This window comes from Venturia canescens, chromosome 11 (assembly GCF_019457755.1).
Source record: "Venturia canescens isolate UGA chromosome 11, ASM1945775v1, whole genome shotgun sequence".
Lineage (NCBI taxonomy): Eukaryota > Metazoa > Arthropoda > Insecta > Hymenoptera > Ichneumonidae > Venturia > Venturia canescens.
Window position 1 is genome coordinate 10,225,670 of NC_057431.1, and position 15,735 is coordinate 10,241,404.

At 31.9% G+C, this 15,735-nt stretch overlaps 1 protein-coding gene across 6 annotated transcripts in view; it reads right to left on the reverse strand.

The window, feature by feature from the left end:
• Positions 1-2,310: 2,310 nt before the first annotated feature.
• Positions 2,311-15,735, reverse strand: part of LOC122418138 (uncharacterized) — a 32,086-nt gene continuing 18,661 nt past the window's right edge. For 4 of the 6 annotated variants that reach the window (XM_043432192.1, XM_043432190.1, XM_043432193.1 and 1 more), the window contains exons 5-9: positions 15,255-15,481; positions 9,415-9,611; positions 6,015-6,106; positions 3,279-3,471; positions 2,311-2,697 (exon numbers count right to left, since the gene is read on the reverse strand). In XM_043432192.1, coding sequence (XP_043288127.1) covers positions 2,462-2,697; positions 3,279-3,471; positions 6,015-6,106; positions 9,415-9,611; positions 15,255-15,481 — 945 coding nt within the window. In that variant the 3' untranslated portion in view covers positions 2,311-2,461. The remainder of the gene's footprint in view (positions 2,698-3,278; positions 3,472-6,014; positions 6,107-9,414; positions 9,612-15,254; positions 15,482-15,735) is intronic. The other 2 variants (XM_043432197.1, XM_043432194.1) reach the window with 2 other exon arrangements.

Here is a 15,735-nt window from a genome sequence, read left to right on the forward strand (position 1 = left end):
TTCGAGAGACAGAAAGAAGCACAGGATGAGAGGAAGCAAAGATGTTAAAAAACTCGAATAAGACGAGAGAAGGAGGGAGCGAGGAAGAGGAAGTGGGGTCAAGTGGGCCAATGGACAAAAGCCTCTCAGAAAATGATGACGCGATTTTTCCTCGTGCTTTTTTCTTAGTAGAAATCGTGAGGCGAGCCTCAAGGAATTTAGGCCTATTAAAAAAAAATTTCTTTTCTTCAAACCCTCAGAAAACGAGAATTTAAGTTTTTAAGGTTTTATTATTCTACGTTATTGAGACGATTTGTTGATTTTTATTTTCAATTTCATTGAAAATAGTGTAATTTCGAATTTCATTTAAACTTTTTTTTTGGGTGATGGTCAGGATTAAGGCAGTATTTAAAAAAAAAAAAATCGTCTTTTAGCAAATCTACGTTTTATTATTCAACTTCCAGACTTTTTTCGTTCCTTTTTTTAATTTCATTCTCCACGTTTTCTTAACTCTTATTTATTATTGACATTCTTTGAAAACTTACAATTTTTCTTTCATCATTAATGAAGAAGGGGGATCAAAAGAAATGACAAAATGAATTTTCTTGATTTTTCACTTATTTACAGATTCGTGGCTGGTTTTAGTTCCGAAAAAATTTGAATTATCCTCATCGGAAATCCTCCGAATTGCACTGCTACAGATGGACTGGTCCAAAAGACTTGGGGAACATTGAAAATTGTACAAAAAGGAATTGAGTGCTCGTCTGGATGAATTTTCTTGCAGAAATTGAAAAAAATGACAGAATTGAGGGAACAATGAAAAATAGTAGAGTTTTGTAATTTTTTGATTAAATCTAAATTTTTTTTTCTCTACAAATCAAAACTGACTGAAAATTTGAAGCTTTTTCTCACTTTTCACGGTCCCTCGGTTTTTAAATTGGAAATTTTATTGGCTCTTTAAATTTGACTCTTTACAGTTGTGAATTCCGTTCAAATGAATGACAAATTTCATGAATTTTATTTGCTATCTTAAAATTTTTGACTTTGGATTTTTTTATCTAGCTGCAGTTTTAGGTCCCATCCCCAGTTGGAATAAATGTCCACTCGGATTCTATTTCGTTTGATTATTAACTCGATTACAATTGTTTATTGGCCGATGGAGAGAAGGCAGTGTCGTCAACGTTTTTTCACTCCGAATTCCTTCGATAATGATTTATTTAAAAAAAAGTGGTAAAATCTCGATCGAAAATGTGTGATTTTCAAAAAATCTTCATAAATAGAATCTCAAAATAAAAATGACATTTTTCGATGAATTTTATTGAATTTTTCATTCAAGCTTCCTAAATTCTGTGACCTTCGATCCGTACACAGCTGCGAATCGTCATGTCACCATTTCAATTGACATTTTCATGGGGAAAATAAAATTCAAAATCCAGCCATGAGCACATGATTTCCAGGTCAAATTTCCTGCCCGAATCGGAATTTCCGTACTTCGTGATGCAATAAAAATCTGAAAAAATTCATCAACATTTGTAAAGCTATGAACTACAATTATCAACAATAATATTTCCCAAAAGTTATTAATAAATTGTTTAAATAAATAATTTTTTAACAATTTTACAGTAAACCCTTGTTTTTTTTTTACGAATCGAATGTGCGCATTTTTCTGAATGCTCATGATTTTTTACAGAATTTTCGTGGATTTTTGAAATTCCCTCTTTTAAATTTTTTAAGTGCCTCTATTTGTGCATTTTTGATCCAGTAGCCTTGAGACTTTTCAAAAATGACGGTAAATATGTCTTCTAAAACATACCCAAAATTCAAATTTTAAAAAATTTTTTTCAAAATTTCATCAAGAAATTTAAAAAATCCACGAAAATTCTGAAAAAATTCATGAGCATTCGGAAAAATACACACATTTGATTCGTAAAAAAAAACAATAGGTCACCGCAAAATTATTGAATAATTAATTGTTTAAACAATTTGTTATTAACTTTTGGGCAATATTATTATTAATCATAGCTTTCCAAACGTTGTTGATTTTTTTCAGATTTTTGTTGCATCACGAAGTACGGAAATTCCGATCAGATATAATTTTTGGACGACGCTAAACTGTCGAAAAAAATGGAGTTAAAAAAGCTGATTTTTAACGTCCCTTTCTAATGAGAATTTCGCTGCTACGAGTTCGCACTCCAGTGTACGGTTCAAGGCCCAATCTTTCGCCAAATTCTTAGCCAATGAAGATCTTTCGTTGTGAAACACGTGCACGATTCTCCGTATCCGATAAATACTAAAATTACAATAATTTATCGATTAATTATTACGATTCTATTTACATTCGTTAATTTTTCAAATTGTTGTTTTTTTTTTTTTTTCAGATTCATGATTTTTTATTCTCGATAATAAAAAACGCTTGTTTCGCCATAGTGACCCAGGAATATGTCGGAAAAATTGAATGGACGAAAAGTGATGAAAAATTCCTTCAAAGTACGAAGAGGTTTTCACAACTTCTAGTTTTTCTTTTAAAACCGAGCAAATGCTTGAGGATTCTTCGTCGATGCTTTCTTCTCCTTCTCCTCGTCGCTTGGTCCCGATCTCTTTGTGGGTTCAGCTTTATTTGGGCCAAAATACCGACCAGGAGCTCGTCGACGTGATGAGCCAGGCCCGATGACGTTTCGATGAACTTGCAACCGCAGCTGTTGGCCAGTTGCCGTCCGACTGTGCAATTGGAATTAGAAAACAGAGAAAAAAGGCAAATTTTTAGGACTTTTATTTTCGAAATTTGGAGTCAATTTTCTTTCCACAAAATTTCAATTCTCGCAAAGAATTAAAAAATTCAAGAAATGCTAAATTTTGCGAGGAGCCAGAATCTTGAATTTTTTTTATATTTTGAAAGGTTTTTAAAAAACAATCAAAATTAGCAGAAACGAACAAATAAATTTCAAGATATCGAGCAACTTTTCAAAAACTGGTAAAAAAACTGCCAATTTTTGTTTTCAATTTCGTCAAAGTTGAAAGAAATCTCGAATTCGACAGAATCGGAGTGAAAATTCAAAAAATATTGAAACCTTATCGAATATTTGGCAAAGAATAAGAATATTTTTTCAAAACTTTTACTTCCCAAAGTATTTTTGTTAAATTTAAAAAAATTACATTTGCAAAACACTTTTTTTTCACTTAAAACTTTAATTCACAAAAAAACGAATTTGAACTTCGTTTTTTTTTTTCAAATCGTCAGATTATTGAAGAAGCGTAAAATAAAAAAGGTGGAGTGAAATATAAGCGGAATAAGGACTCGCCTATTGTTGGAACTTCGCGTTTTCTTTCCAGATCGATTTTGTTAGCGACAAGTATGACACCACGAGTGGCCATATAATCGCTCTTCCAGAGATAGAGAAGTGTTTCCTCGGCCATTTTCAAGCTGCGACGATCCACGACCGAGTACACGACCACGTAAACGTCCGGATGATAGGTGGAGCAGAAGCTCTCGACCTTGTTGAATTATTCAGACGACAAAAGCGAGGGAGATGAAAAAAGAGTGAAAAAAGGGTTCAAAAAATTTCGTATAACAAAAAAAGCCTCTGCATTTAGGAATAAATTGCACGAAAGTGGATTCGGGACGACTCTTGTTCTCTTTGAGGCACTGAGCAACCGCCCACAGAGTGGGAATGATTTTTATTTATTATTTTTTATTTTTTTTTAGTCTTTCAATTTTTTTTCTAGCTTGAATCCCAGTTCCAAAGTAGCCGAAGGATTGTTTTTTTTTTCTTACTATTTTTCGACTCTCACATTATTACCTTAAGGAGGGTGGCTACGTTCGTCAAATTGATAAGAAATTGATCAAATTTGGTGATAATGTTCTTCAACATCAAGTGCGAAGACACAATTTTTTTCAAAATTCTCTTCTGCTTAGTTATCGAGTAATTACGCATTAAAGCAGATTTCTTATGCCCGGAATGTATACCTATATATATGGAAACGCTATGCTTATACACGTGAACTTTAGTGATCAATTACTCGATAACTGTGTAGAAGAAAAATCTTAAAAAATTTGTATTGTCAAATTTAACTCTAAAAAATATGTTCACCAAATTTTATTAAATTCTTATAATTTTGAAATTTTTAATGTATTTAACATGGTTTAGCATGGCAACATTGTATCGTCCCTAGTCACCCTCCTTAAAATGAAAATTGAAGCTTGAATGTCAATGAAAAAAAAGTATTGAATTTAGAACAATAATTCGAATTGAGATTCAAACTGAAAGTGAAAAAAAACATAAAAAATTTGAGAAAAACGAGTTGAAAACTTTGAGACAAAGCCCTTAACCGACAGTTCCAAATAAGGAGGCTGGATCGCAACGATACAATGTTGCCATACTAAACCATGTTAAATACATTAAAAATTTCAAAATGATAAGAATTTAAGGAGTTTCGGTACAGAAGTCAAAATATTAAGAAATTGATCAAATTTGGTGATAATGTTCTTCAACATCAAGTGCGAAAACTCAAATTTTTTCAAAATTTTCTTCTACTTAGTTATCGAGTAATTACACATTAAAGCAGATTTCTCATGCCCGGAATGTATACCTATATATATGGAAACGCTATGCTTATACACGTAAACTTTAGTGACCAATTACTCGATAACTGTGTAGAAGAAAAATCTCAAAAAATGTGTGTCGTCAAATTTGGCACTAAAGAATATGTTCACCAAATTTTATAAAATTCTGAACTTTTTGAATTTTTTAATTTTTTTAGCATGGCATAGCATGGCAACATTGTATCGCCTGTACCGAAACTCCTTAATAAAATTTGGTAAATGTATTCTTCAAGGTAAGAGTCGCGCGACTCTATGGTCAAATGACTATTTATTAATCGTCGAAATAAAATAGGTTATAAGAAAGGTTTTCTGTATTGAATAAATCTTGGGGCAATTTAAACTCTATTCGTATAAATTTATACAAGATCATATTTAATAATTTATAATTAGAAATATCTTATGATTGCTTATTTGACTCGGTTTTTCAATATATACCGGTTCTCTTCTCACCTGACAGTCGAGAGATATCCTAGCCTCCAAACTCACCGGCTATCACGAAAAGTATACATTATGTATAAATTCTTAACGTTGCCAAGTATATCGAGCCACTTCATGGCAGTCGATCTCCTGCCATTTTCTGAGTTTTCATCGAGATTATTTTTAAAATTCTCTTCGAATGAGTCGATGGTCCCATATTTTTATGGTCACATTGGAATCTTTATAATATAATCTGTGAGGAGCAATTTTAACATAAACTATATCTAATCGATAAGGAAATGAATTCTGCAATCATAAAATGCCCTGTTATATTTCTATTTTTGATCGTAAATTTATTGATATAATTTTCGGTAACCTATTAAATCCTTTAGCCATATGAAAGTTTATCACGTAAAAATTATATAATTTAAAAATCACGAGTTCGTCTAATATCGATTGTCGCGCAACTCCTACCTTAAAAGGATATTAAAAAATATACATTTTTAAACATTTTTCTACGACATAGCTCTCGAGTAATTGAACACTAAAGTTCACGCGTACAAGCACAGAGTTTACATATATACACAGTTATACATCTCGTGCATAAGAACTTCGATTTAACGCTCAATTATTCGATAACCATGTGGTGAAAAAATTTGAAAAAAATTGTATTTGTATACTTGATGCCGAAGAACATTATCACCAAATTTTATCAAATTCTGATTATTTTGATTTCGTCATCCATCCTCCTTAAGAGAAAAACAAAAAATTGTCAAGTGTGCTCAAAATACGAATGAACACGTGCCCGGAATCACGCAATTGTATCTTCATTCAGTTCACCAAACAAAATTAAATTAAATTAAACTAAAAAAAATAATAAGAAAAATAAAAATTCGAAGAAAGCGTAGAAAAAGGACCTTAATAGGGGCTGGCGGCCCTCACAGGCAATAACTTCGCTCTCGCCCCTGTCAATATTCCTGATATATTTCATTTATATGAAAAGGAGTCGCGAACTTACCGACATCTCTGAGCTCGGATGATCGATGATCTCCAGCTCGGTTTCCTGACCGTCCACCATCACCGAAACGTTCTTTTGACCATATTCGTCGTCTGGAGAGAGCGTGAAAAGAAAATGAAAAAAAAAAAAAAAAAAAAAAAAAAAACGACGATTTAGTGACTTTTTTTTCTCCCCGTTGACGCTCGATTTGGAAAGAAGATTTTGCGAAAAAAAATCCAAAAAAATTGATCAACGAACGTCAAAATTGTAACGTTTTTTAATCGGAGAATCAAATTTTTGAATTTGAATCCAAATTCATGGAAAAAGCGACGAGAAAATTTTTTTGGAAATTCCAAAATTGTATTCGCCGATTTTGGGGCTAGAAAATAGAATTTTTTTATTCGAAAAGCTTTTTTAGGGCTGCTACCTAAAAATGTTGATCAACGAACGTCAAAAATGCAACATTTTTTAATCGGAGAATCAAATTTTTGAATTTAAAGCCAAATTCATGAAAAAAGTGACGAGAAAATTTTGCGGGATTTTCAAAATTTTATTCGCCGCTTTTGGAGAGAGAAAATGGATTTTTTTTTTCGAAAAATCTTTTTTGAGCCCCAAATTGAAAAATAAAAAAAAAGGCTCGAAAATTTTGAATTTTTATCACAACGTGAGTGAGAATCCTCTGAAAGGATCCGACCAGGCTGGAAAGTGAATCGCCCAGTAATATCGATTGCCATTATCGTTTGCACGCTCCGAGCGGAGCCGCTTAAACCTCCTTTCAGAAGGGTACAACGCACTTTGCAGTTTTCCTACACGTGGAGATGGACCTCCTGCTCTCTCGGGCTTTTCTAACCCAAAACTAGTTGGCTCGACCCCCGAAAATTAAACTCTGCGTCGAGGGCTCGTTGCGACAAAGGAAAAGTGGCTTGCATACCGGAAGTTAAGCAACACACGAGCCTGAGCGACAAAATCCAATAAAGCTGAGCGAAAGAGCGCACCAGTCAAAGGGGTCAAGATTGCTCTTAGTCAGCAATATTTTTTGCCTCCCTGCTTAAAAAGATTTCACCTTAATTCCTCAGCGTCTTTTTATCAGGAGCTTTTATGTCCAACAAAAACCCCTTAATTGCCGTGAGTCGACAATTTTTTCCAGAATTTTACATTTTTTTTGGTTGCTTTTTCATTTTATTTTTCGTTGTTCATAAATTTGACGAAATTCGAATCGAATTTATAGAAAATTGAACCTTTTTTGGAACTTGAACTACGCTTTTGGTCAATTTTGGAATAAAAAATTTGTTTTTCGAAAATCATCGCGAGTCACGATTTTTCAAAATTTCGATAAAATTCATCAATGCAACCATTTTTTTAACTTTAAAATCGTTTTATTAAGAAATCATTACTCATTCCTCATTCATTTTTGGAAACTTTGACAAAATTTATGAAAATAAATTGTTTGTCCAACTTAAAATAATGTTTTTTGGAAATTGTAATAAATTTTTTACGAAGTTTTCGAAATTTCGATGAAAATCATCAACTTAAAAGGTTTTTTGGCACTCAAAAAGTTTTTTCTACGACCTTATTCAATTTGACGATGAAAAATGTTGAATTGAAACGAATTTTTGAAAATTTCAATAAAATTTGTCAACGCTAAGCCTTTTTGGCACGTGAAAAACCGCTTTTATAACTTATACAATTGGATGATTTTTTTTTCAAAATTGATTTCCATTCGTAATAAATATTTGGTTTGGTAATATTTTGTTGAGGATCGTATTTAACGAGGGTAAATTTAGTATGGCCAATAACCCCAACATGCTTACTTGACCTACCCCTTTTGTGGAGCGCGAGATTACGAGACTGCAGTCTGCGATTTGTGGGTCAATTGAGAAGAGAGTTCAAAGACCTCACTCGAAAGTTTGGTGGCTCTTCAGGCCAGTCTCTTAGTCGCGTGATTTTTGGGATAAAAACGAAAAGTTGGCTGGTTGAATTTATTTATCGTGGTTAAAATAATCCGCACTTTATTTCGTTTAAAAAATTAAAGGCATTTTGAAAACTCCCCAAAATTTATTACTGTATAATGAGAAATGTCAAATTTTCTAAAATAACATTGTCCTTGAGTTCAAAATTCTAGATCCAAAAACATTCATTAGAATTCGAAATTCATTTTTTTCCAAAAAAATACTCAAATCTCTGAATTTGTACTCAGTTTCATGTAAAAAAAAAAATTTTCAAGAAAAGTCGACGCCAATTTCTGAGTCTGAAACAAAAATTTCTTGTTTCAACAAAATTAATGTTCCTTGTGAACTGCGCTAAAACGCGGTATCAAATTTTTCGAACGGATTTTACAGGAAAAAGCACGGACCGAAAAAAAATAATTTTTTATTCATTCCCACATAATTTATGTTTCACAACATTCGCGATAAAAATCACGTACGAATAGGCTTGTTTTTTACAGGCATATAAAAGGAGGGGAATATTCCATTCATGAGTTGCTCGAGATGCGATAAAGGCGAACAATGTTCCTCTGCCACGAAGCTCTGCAGATCCCCATTTATAGGAATTTTTTTTTCTTTCGCCTCGAATGATAAAAATAAAAAAAAGCCCCATAAACATATGGTAATGTGGTTTCCATGGTGTATCTCCGAGAGATTGGCTTATGGGGGTGGTTCGAGAGCTTGCCTGTACACGAGCTCATTTCCAAAGCTTTTGTGCTCGAAGTTGCTGGATGTGCTATAAATTCGGGTTTCCTCTGTCATGAGGAATTCTAAGTACACTTATTCCCATATTTACATATGAAAAGCACCCTTAACAAGTTCCGAAGGTGAATTCGATAGCGGAATCCGATTGTGGATACAATTCCAAGGAAAAAAGTCCTCGGGCGTTTTTCGATAGGATGAATCCCCGCTGAATTATTAACAATCGAAGCTCGGCCAATGAGGAGGGCGCAATAACTTAGCGTCCCCTGGGGGCCGAGAGGGGGGCGCGCGGTTCCGATTCGCTGAGCTTCGAATGCTGATAATTCTTCAGGGTTTGATCGTATCGAAAAATGCTAAAGGACTTTTTTGTGTGGGACGAAGTTCTCGACCCATTTTTACCATTGAAAAATCCAAAAGCTTAAGCTTTTCGATAAAAAAAACTTTTTTATTGATTAAAAAGCTTTTAATCGCGACAAAACTGTTCTTGGGAGCTCAGCATTGTTATCGGTGACGAAAAGCCCACTTTTGGCTTTACCAGCATCCCAGATAAAAGCCACTCGGTAAATTTACTATCGCCAACGAATAGAGGGCCAAGAAAAGTTGTTTTATACTCGCAGTAAATGTAAAAATGATGGAAAGCTTTTGCCAGACCAGTGCACTTTCATTACCTCGAGTTTTTCGGCGTCAGTGAAACGACCGAAAAAACCAACGACGAAAGGAAACAAAAAACTCACCGAGCGACGCGTCGTAAGCGCAGATGTACTCGCTCGTAGTGAATTGAGCGGTTAAGGCGGTTTTTCCAACCCCCGATGCGCCGAGCATGCCAACCTTGTAAGTGGCCACTTTCCCAGCGTTGCTTTCCGCTCCTTCCTCCTCACCACCGATGCAAGAATGCTGCGATGCTGAACTGCTGACAAGCACGTGTGTTCCACTTATGTTAGGTACATAAGTTCCAGTCAAGAAAATTTCACATGAAAATATTTATAGGTTAACGTCCGCATCAAGAAACTTTATCACTCTAAATTTCATATCAAAGTACAAAAGTAACTTGTCAGGCTAGAAAAATAATGATAAAATATATCAAACAAGAAATATTAAGGAGGAACATCAGCTTGAGAAAAGTGGTAATAGTTTAATGAAACTTTTAGAATAAATTTTTGGATATATTTTCTATAGCCTCTCCAATTTTTAATCCATTTCATTCAGCCATTTTTTAGTAAATCATTTCCAAACTTGGAATATTTAACACCTAAGCATAGGAAATAACTCCACAGACCCCACACTGAGAGAAAAAATTATTGAATTTGAGAACATGTATTTACTTATTAAATCAAAGCATTGTTTCGATTATTTATTTGTTGAATCAAGCGAATCACTGTTGATTTGAAAACATATTTTCATGGATCTATTACTTCATTATATTAAACTCTTATTTAATAGTATCAATTAGATGCATGATAGATTTGATTAAATTTTTTTGCTTCGTTTAATTGCATTTATCGCATCAAAAACATTAGATTATTTGAATCTACAAAACGATTTTAATACGAAATTGCTTTTTTCGAAAAAATTATTTTCTCACTATGAATTCATCATTATTTTGTTTCTAAAAATATTTTTATTAAAATAATTAATCTAATTGTTATTATTAAATAAGAGTTCAATATAATGAAGTGATAGATCCGTGAAAATATGTTTTCAAATCAATGATTGTCATGGTTCAACAAATAAATAATCAAAATAATACTTTTCGCAACTTATATAATTCCTTTTTTAGTTTATATCTAAAAAATCTTTTATCTGTTTAGTTTAGATCGGTATTGAATCCCCATGTAGGTAGGAATTTTTCTTCGATTAAAATGGTTTCAGAGATGTACCATAATAAACTGTGATGACCATCACGGGCAGTGAAAAATAATTTTGCAATTGATAACATAATATAGTTAAAATACATAAAAATATGATATTGTTAAAATCATGGTTCATAAAAAGAATAAGTGGTTCCTTCAAAAACATGCATGTTTTGAATCATAAAATGTGTTATTGATTCAAACTACATATTACATATAATTGATAAAAAATTGTTAGATTAAAGCAACTACTGTTATTGAAAGAAAAATTTATGAAATTCACTGAAATAAATTAACCAAGTAAATATATGAGGGAACCATTCTAATATGTTTTGGCGAATAATGAATAAATGATTTTTTCGCTTCAAAACTACATTTTATTGGTTCTAGTAATTTTTTCTCTCAGTGCATCTTTTCATACTCAAAAACAAATAAAAAATGGTGATAGTTCACAAAAAAAGTACTATTCCACAGTTTGAACTCTAAAGAACATGTGTGCAAAATTCGAGGTCGTTTAATTCTGTCATTTTTTAATATTTAATATTTAATATTTAATATTCCACGCAACATATATATATTATATTAATCCATATATAATATTAATATTTAATATTATATTATTATATTATAATATATTATAATAAATTAATATTATATTATAATTACTATATTATATTATATTATTATATATATATTATTATATTATAATAATATTATATAAATAATATATATTATAATAAATTATATTAATATTATAATATAATATTTAATAAATTCCACCCAACAATGACGTATTTTTGGGGGTTAATCCCGTATAAATAAAGCAAACAGGGTTTACATAACCTAGATAATTTAGGTAAAAACAATGAAATTCGTATTTACATAACCTCACTTTACGTGAAGCTGATGTTCCTCCGATGAGAAAAAAACAGATCGCAGATGAAAAAACCAGGGAAAACTCGATTTGAACAAATTTTTGAGCCTATCATTTCGTAATGTATTGTCCAATGTGAATATTCGTGTATTATAATAAAAAAACATTATGGAAATTCAATTAAGGTAGATCATGCCCGAAGGATTGTATTTTATGGGTGTCTAAATTCGGTCCATTTTTACTTTCTAATTAAATATATAATCATTCTAAATTAATCTCAGAATTATTCATTCAAAATTGTAAATAAATTTCTTCAACTTTTTTTTTGGCGAATGAAATTACAAGCCATTATAATTGAACGGGAATCCATCATTGACTGAGCCCCAAATTTTATTTGTCCCTGGCGAAAATGCAATAGTTTTTTATGTAAAAAATCGCTCAAGAATAAAAAGTATTAATAAAAAGACAGAAGGCTATTTTTTTTATTACTAGTAAGACAATGGTCTCGAATTTTTTCCCAAACCTTCATTATATACCTCATTGTTATTGTGTACGTTTTTCATAAACTTCGTGAGAAGCGTTCATTCGTTATATGGAAAGATAAACGATTTTATACACATAGTTTCTATAACCCTGTGTATTTTTCTTCATATTTAAGCACGTTTATCTCAATAACCAATAAGACGAACCCTTTCAAATTTGATATACGTGTCTCAGTCGACTACCCATTGAGACTCTGTGCAAATTTCAAGACTTCCTTAAAGAAAATCGTCTCGTGCATGAACTACTTTGATTTTTATGCTATAACAATAAAAATGAAAAATTTATGTTTTCACATTATTTTTTTTCCATATCTATAAACAATTGTATGAATAAAAATATAATTCCAATGATTTCAAATATTTATGATAATGATCAATTATTTTTCAATAATTATTAATAACTTATAATAATTAATAATAGTTTAATAATAAATATATTATAAATATTTTATAGTATATTATATTATCTATTATAAACAATTTTATTAACTAATGTAAATGAGTTTTATTTAGTTTGATTAATTAGTAAAAGTAGTTATTTATTAATTCGTAAATTATTCAATTATTGATTTCATTATTCGATTTAATTTTAATTTGATTTATTAATTTTTCATTTATTATTATTAAATATTTATCAATTTTTATTAATTTATATGTATTATTATTACAACTTTATTATAATTAATTAATAAAAATAGTTATTAGTAAATAGTAGAAGTTAAAGTGAAATAAGTAAATTAAATAATAATATTTAAAAAATGAAAAAAAAAAAAAAATTATAATAGATAAAATAATAATAAATTAATAACGAAAAAAAAATATATGCAAATGAAAGATAAATTTTGATGAATATTTTAGAGTAAAATGATGAGTGGCAAATAATTGTTTGACTATTATAATGTACAATATTAGAAAAATTTTCTGTAAATATGAGAAATAATAATGAAGAGATGGAAAAACGTGGGAAAAATAAAAAATTTATGAAAATCAATAAGAAAAGGGACAAAGGGAGTCCACTGGAAATAGAAAATACTGAAGGAGCAGATAAGTGGAAAGACAAGCATATCGAATGAAACGAAATAAAAGAGCGAAAAGAATGAGGCTCGTAGAGATAAAACTTTGCAAATAAGAAGAATGAAGAAGGAGTGATAAGCGAGGAAAGATCGAAGATAAGGAATGAGAGAGATGTTTGATAAAATTTATAAAAGGCTCAGGACAATGACATTTGGCTGAATAAGTCAACCGGAAAAGTGGTCCAGGGAGGGCCGAGAGGGGGGGGGGGGGGGTTAGGCGAGGAAGGAAGCTGGGTCGAGTGACTTCGAGCTTGAAATTTAATTCTCCTTAAGGTCGCTCGCATGCCACTGGGAGTTTGTGTGTGAACCTACTTCGAGGTCATTCTAATAAAATTCACTTCGTTCGATAGTTTTTCGGCGTGTCCTCGAAATTTCGTAATTAGGAACTTGCATGGTTAATAGAATTGAGTGAAATTCAATAAAAGTGAAATTATCCGTGGAGCTTGCGAGGGTTCGAGCCTCGACGCGAGCAAAATCAAGGTTTTTTTCAAATTCAATTTTCTCGGCAACTTATAATCGGAGATTAATTTATCGCAGACGAAATGATTCGTCGGAAAATTCTACCCCAAAATCACCTACTTATGTCTCCAGTTCCGATCACGCTTTCCCACTGAAAAGCCCACTTGGAATCGTGAAAACTCAATTTCCAGTGTCGTGCAGTTTGGGGCTTGCGAGACCAAAAAAATCACCCAAAATCAATCAAACTCAGGATAAAATACTCGTCACAACAAGACTGAGGGAAAATAAGACAAATTTTGCCCATTTCATTCCTCCCCCGGAACCGACGATTGGCAAACTCCCCAGTCGAACCTCCCCAGTCGTCCTCCCTTAAAGCTGCTCGATCCAGGCATAAGTAAAGGGACGAAACGCCCCTCGGGCTCAAAAGCTCGAGCAACTATCGCGATACAACACACACGAACGTTGACAAGCAGCCTGATCGCCTCGTGATGTTAAACGGCGTGCGAAATTAAACTTGTTCGCTCGTATTTGTCGAGCTGTTGGATATTCATTTTATTTTTCTTTTTCATTTTCTTCATGACCTCCAATTTTTTTGACTCCGAACCCTTCTTGATCGACGCCTCGATCATTTTATTTGGAGATTCGAAAATGAGCGAAATAAATAAATTGAAAAAAGAAAGGATTTTTGAGAGATTTCGAAAAAATGAATTTTTGGTTTGCTTTTTTAAAAAATGCGGGGATTTTAATTTTTTTCGAATTTTTCTCAAATTCATTTAAAAAGCTCGCCATCTCTGTGTCTCTGCCACTCTGCCGGGGCTTTGATCGTATTCAGCGGTGAGCCAAAACCAGTTTTGTCTCATCGACTTTTAAGGTATAACTCGATCGATAGCTCGACCAAAAATTATATCTGATTGGAATATCCGTACTTCGTGATGCAATAAACATCTGAAAAAATTCAACAACACTTGGAATGCTATAAACAACAATTATCGATACTTATATTGCTCAAAAGTTAATAACAATTTGTTTAAACAATTAATTATTCAATAATTTTGCGGTGACCTATTGTTTTTTCTTTTACGTGTGTATTTTTCCGAATGTTTATGAATTTTTTCAGAATTTTCGTCGATTTTTTAAATTTCTTGATAAAATATTGAAAAAAATTTTTTAAAATTTGAATTTTGGATTTGTTTTAGAAGACATATTTACCAACAGTTTTGAAAAGTCTCAAGGTTACTGGATCAAAAATGCACAAATAGAGCCACTTAAATAATTTAAAAAAGGGAATTTCAAAAATCCACGAAAATTCTGAATAAAATCATGAGCATTCAGAAAAATGCGCACATTCGATTCGTAAAAAAAAAAACAAGGGTTTACTGTAAAATTGTTAAAAAATTATTTATTTAAACAATTTATTAATAACTTTTGGGCAATATTATTATTGATAATTATAGTGCATAACTTTTCAAAAGTGGCTGAATTTTTTCAGATTTTTATTGCATCACGAAGTACGGAAATTCCGATCAGGTACAATTCATCGGCTGGGCTATCCAGTAATACCTTAAATTCGGTTTTTCGATTTTCATTTTCACTCGTTCACGTTTCTGTCCTTTGAATTTGATTTTTTAGTGTTTTTCACTGATGATTGCCATTTTTGATTTTAATCGCGTGACTTTTTTCAATTTTGATTTTTTTCTCCCTTTTTAGTTTGAATTTCGATTAATTCTTTTTTATTTAGATTTTGAAAAATAAGGAAAAAAGAAGGGAAAATCTCACCTTAAGAGTCTGGCGTCTCTCGTGCTGCTGCAACTGGTGCCCGAGGATGTAACGCTGTTGATACTCCGACTACGACGACTTTTGAGGGAATCACCGAGATTGAAAACTCCATTTGCTGTTATCGAGAACGATCGTAGCCTGTAATATTCAACCCCGTCCTCGAGAGCGTCGCCATCGTCACCGGTACCGGGCAATAAACTGCTCCGTTTCGTTTCACCGAGCATGGGCTGAACAGAAAAAGAAAAAAGATCCAAAAATCAGGATAGAAAGAAAAAAAATCAAATTTTTTTGTTCAATCAGATGAAAAAATGGAAAAGATTACTTTGGAGAATTGGAAAAAAAGAAAAATCTTAAAATTCTTCGTTTTTCTGTCTAAATTTGTTTCGAAAAATATTCAAAAAATTCTATTTTTCGAGAAATTCATTTAAAAAATTCAGAAATTCGTCGAATTTGGTTTTTATTTTTAAAAAATCGAAATGGA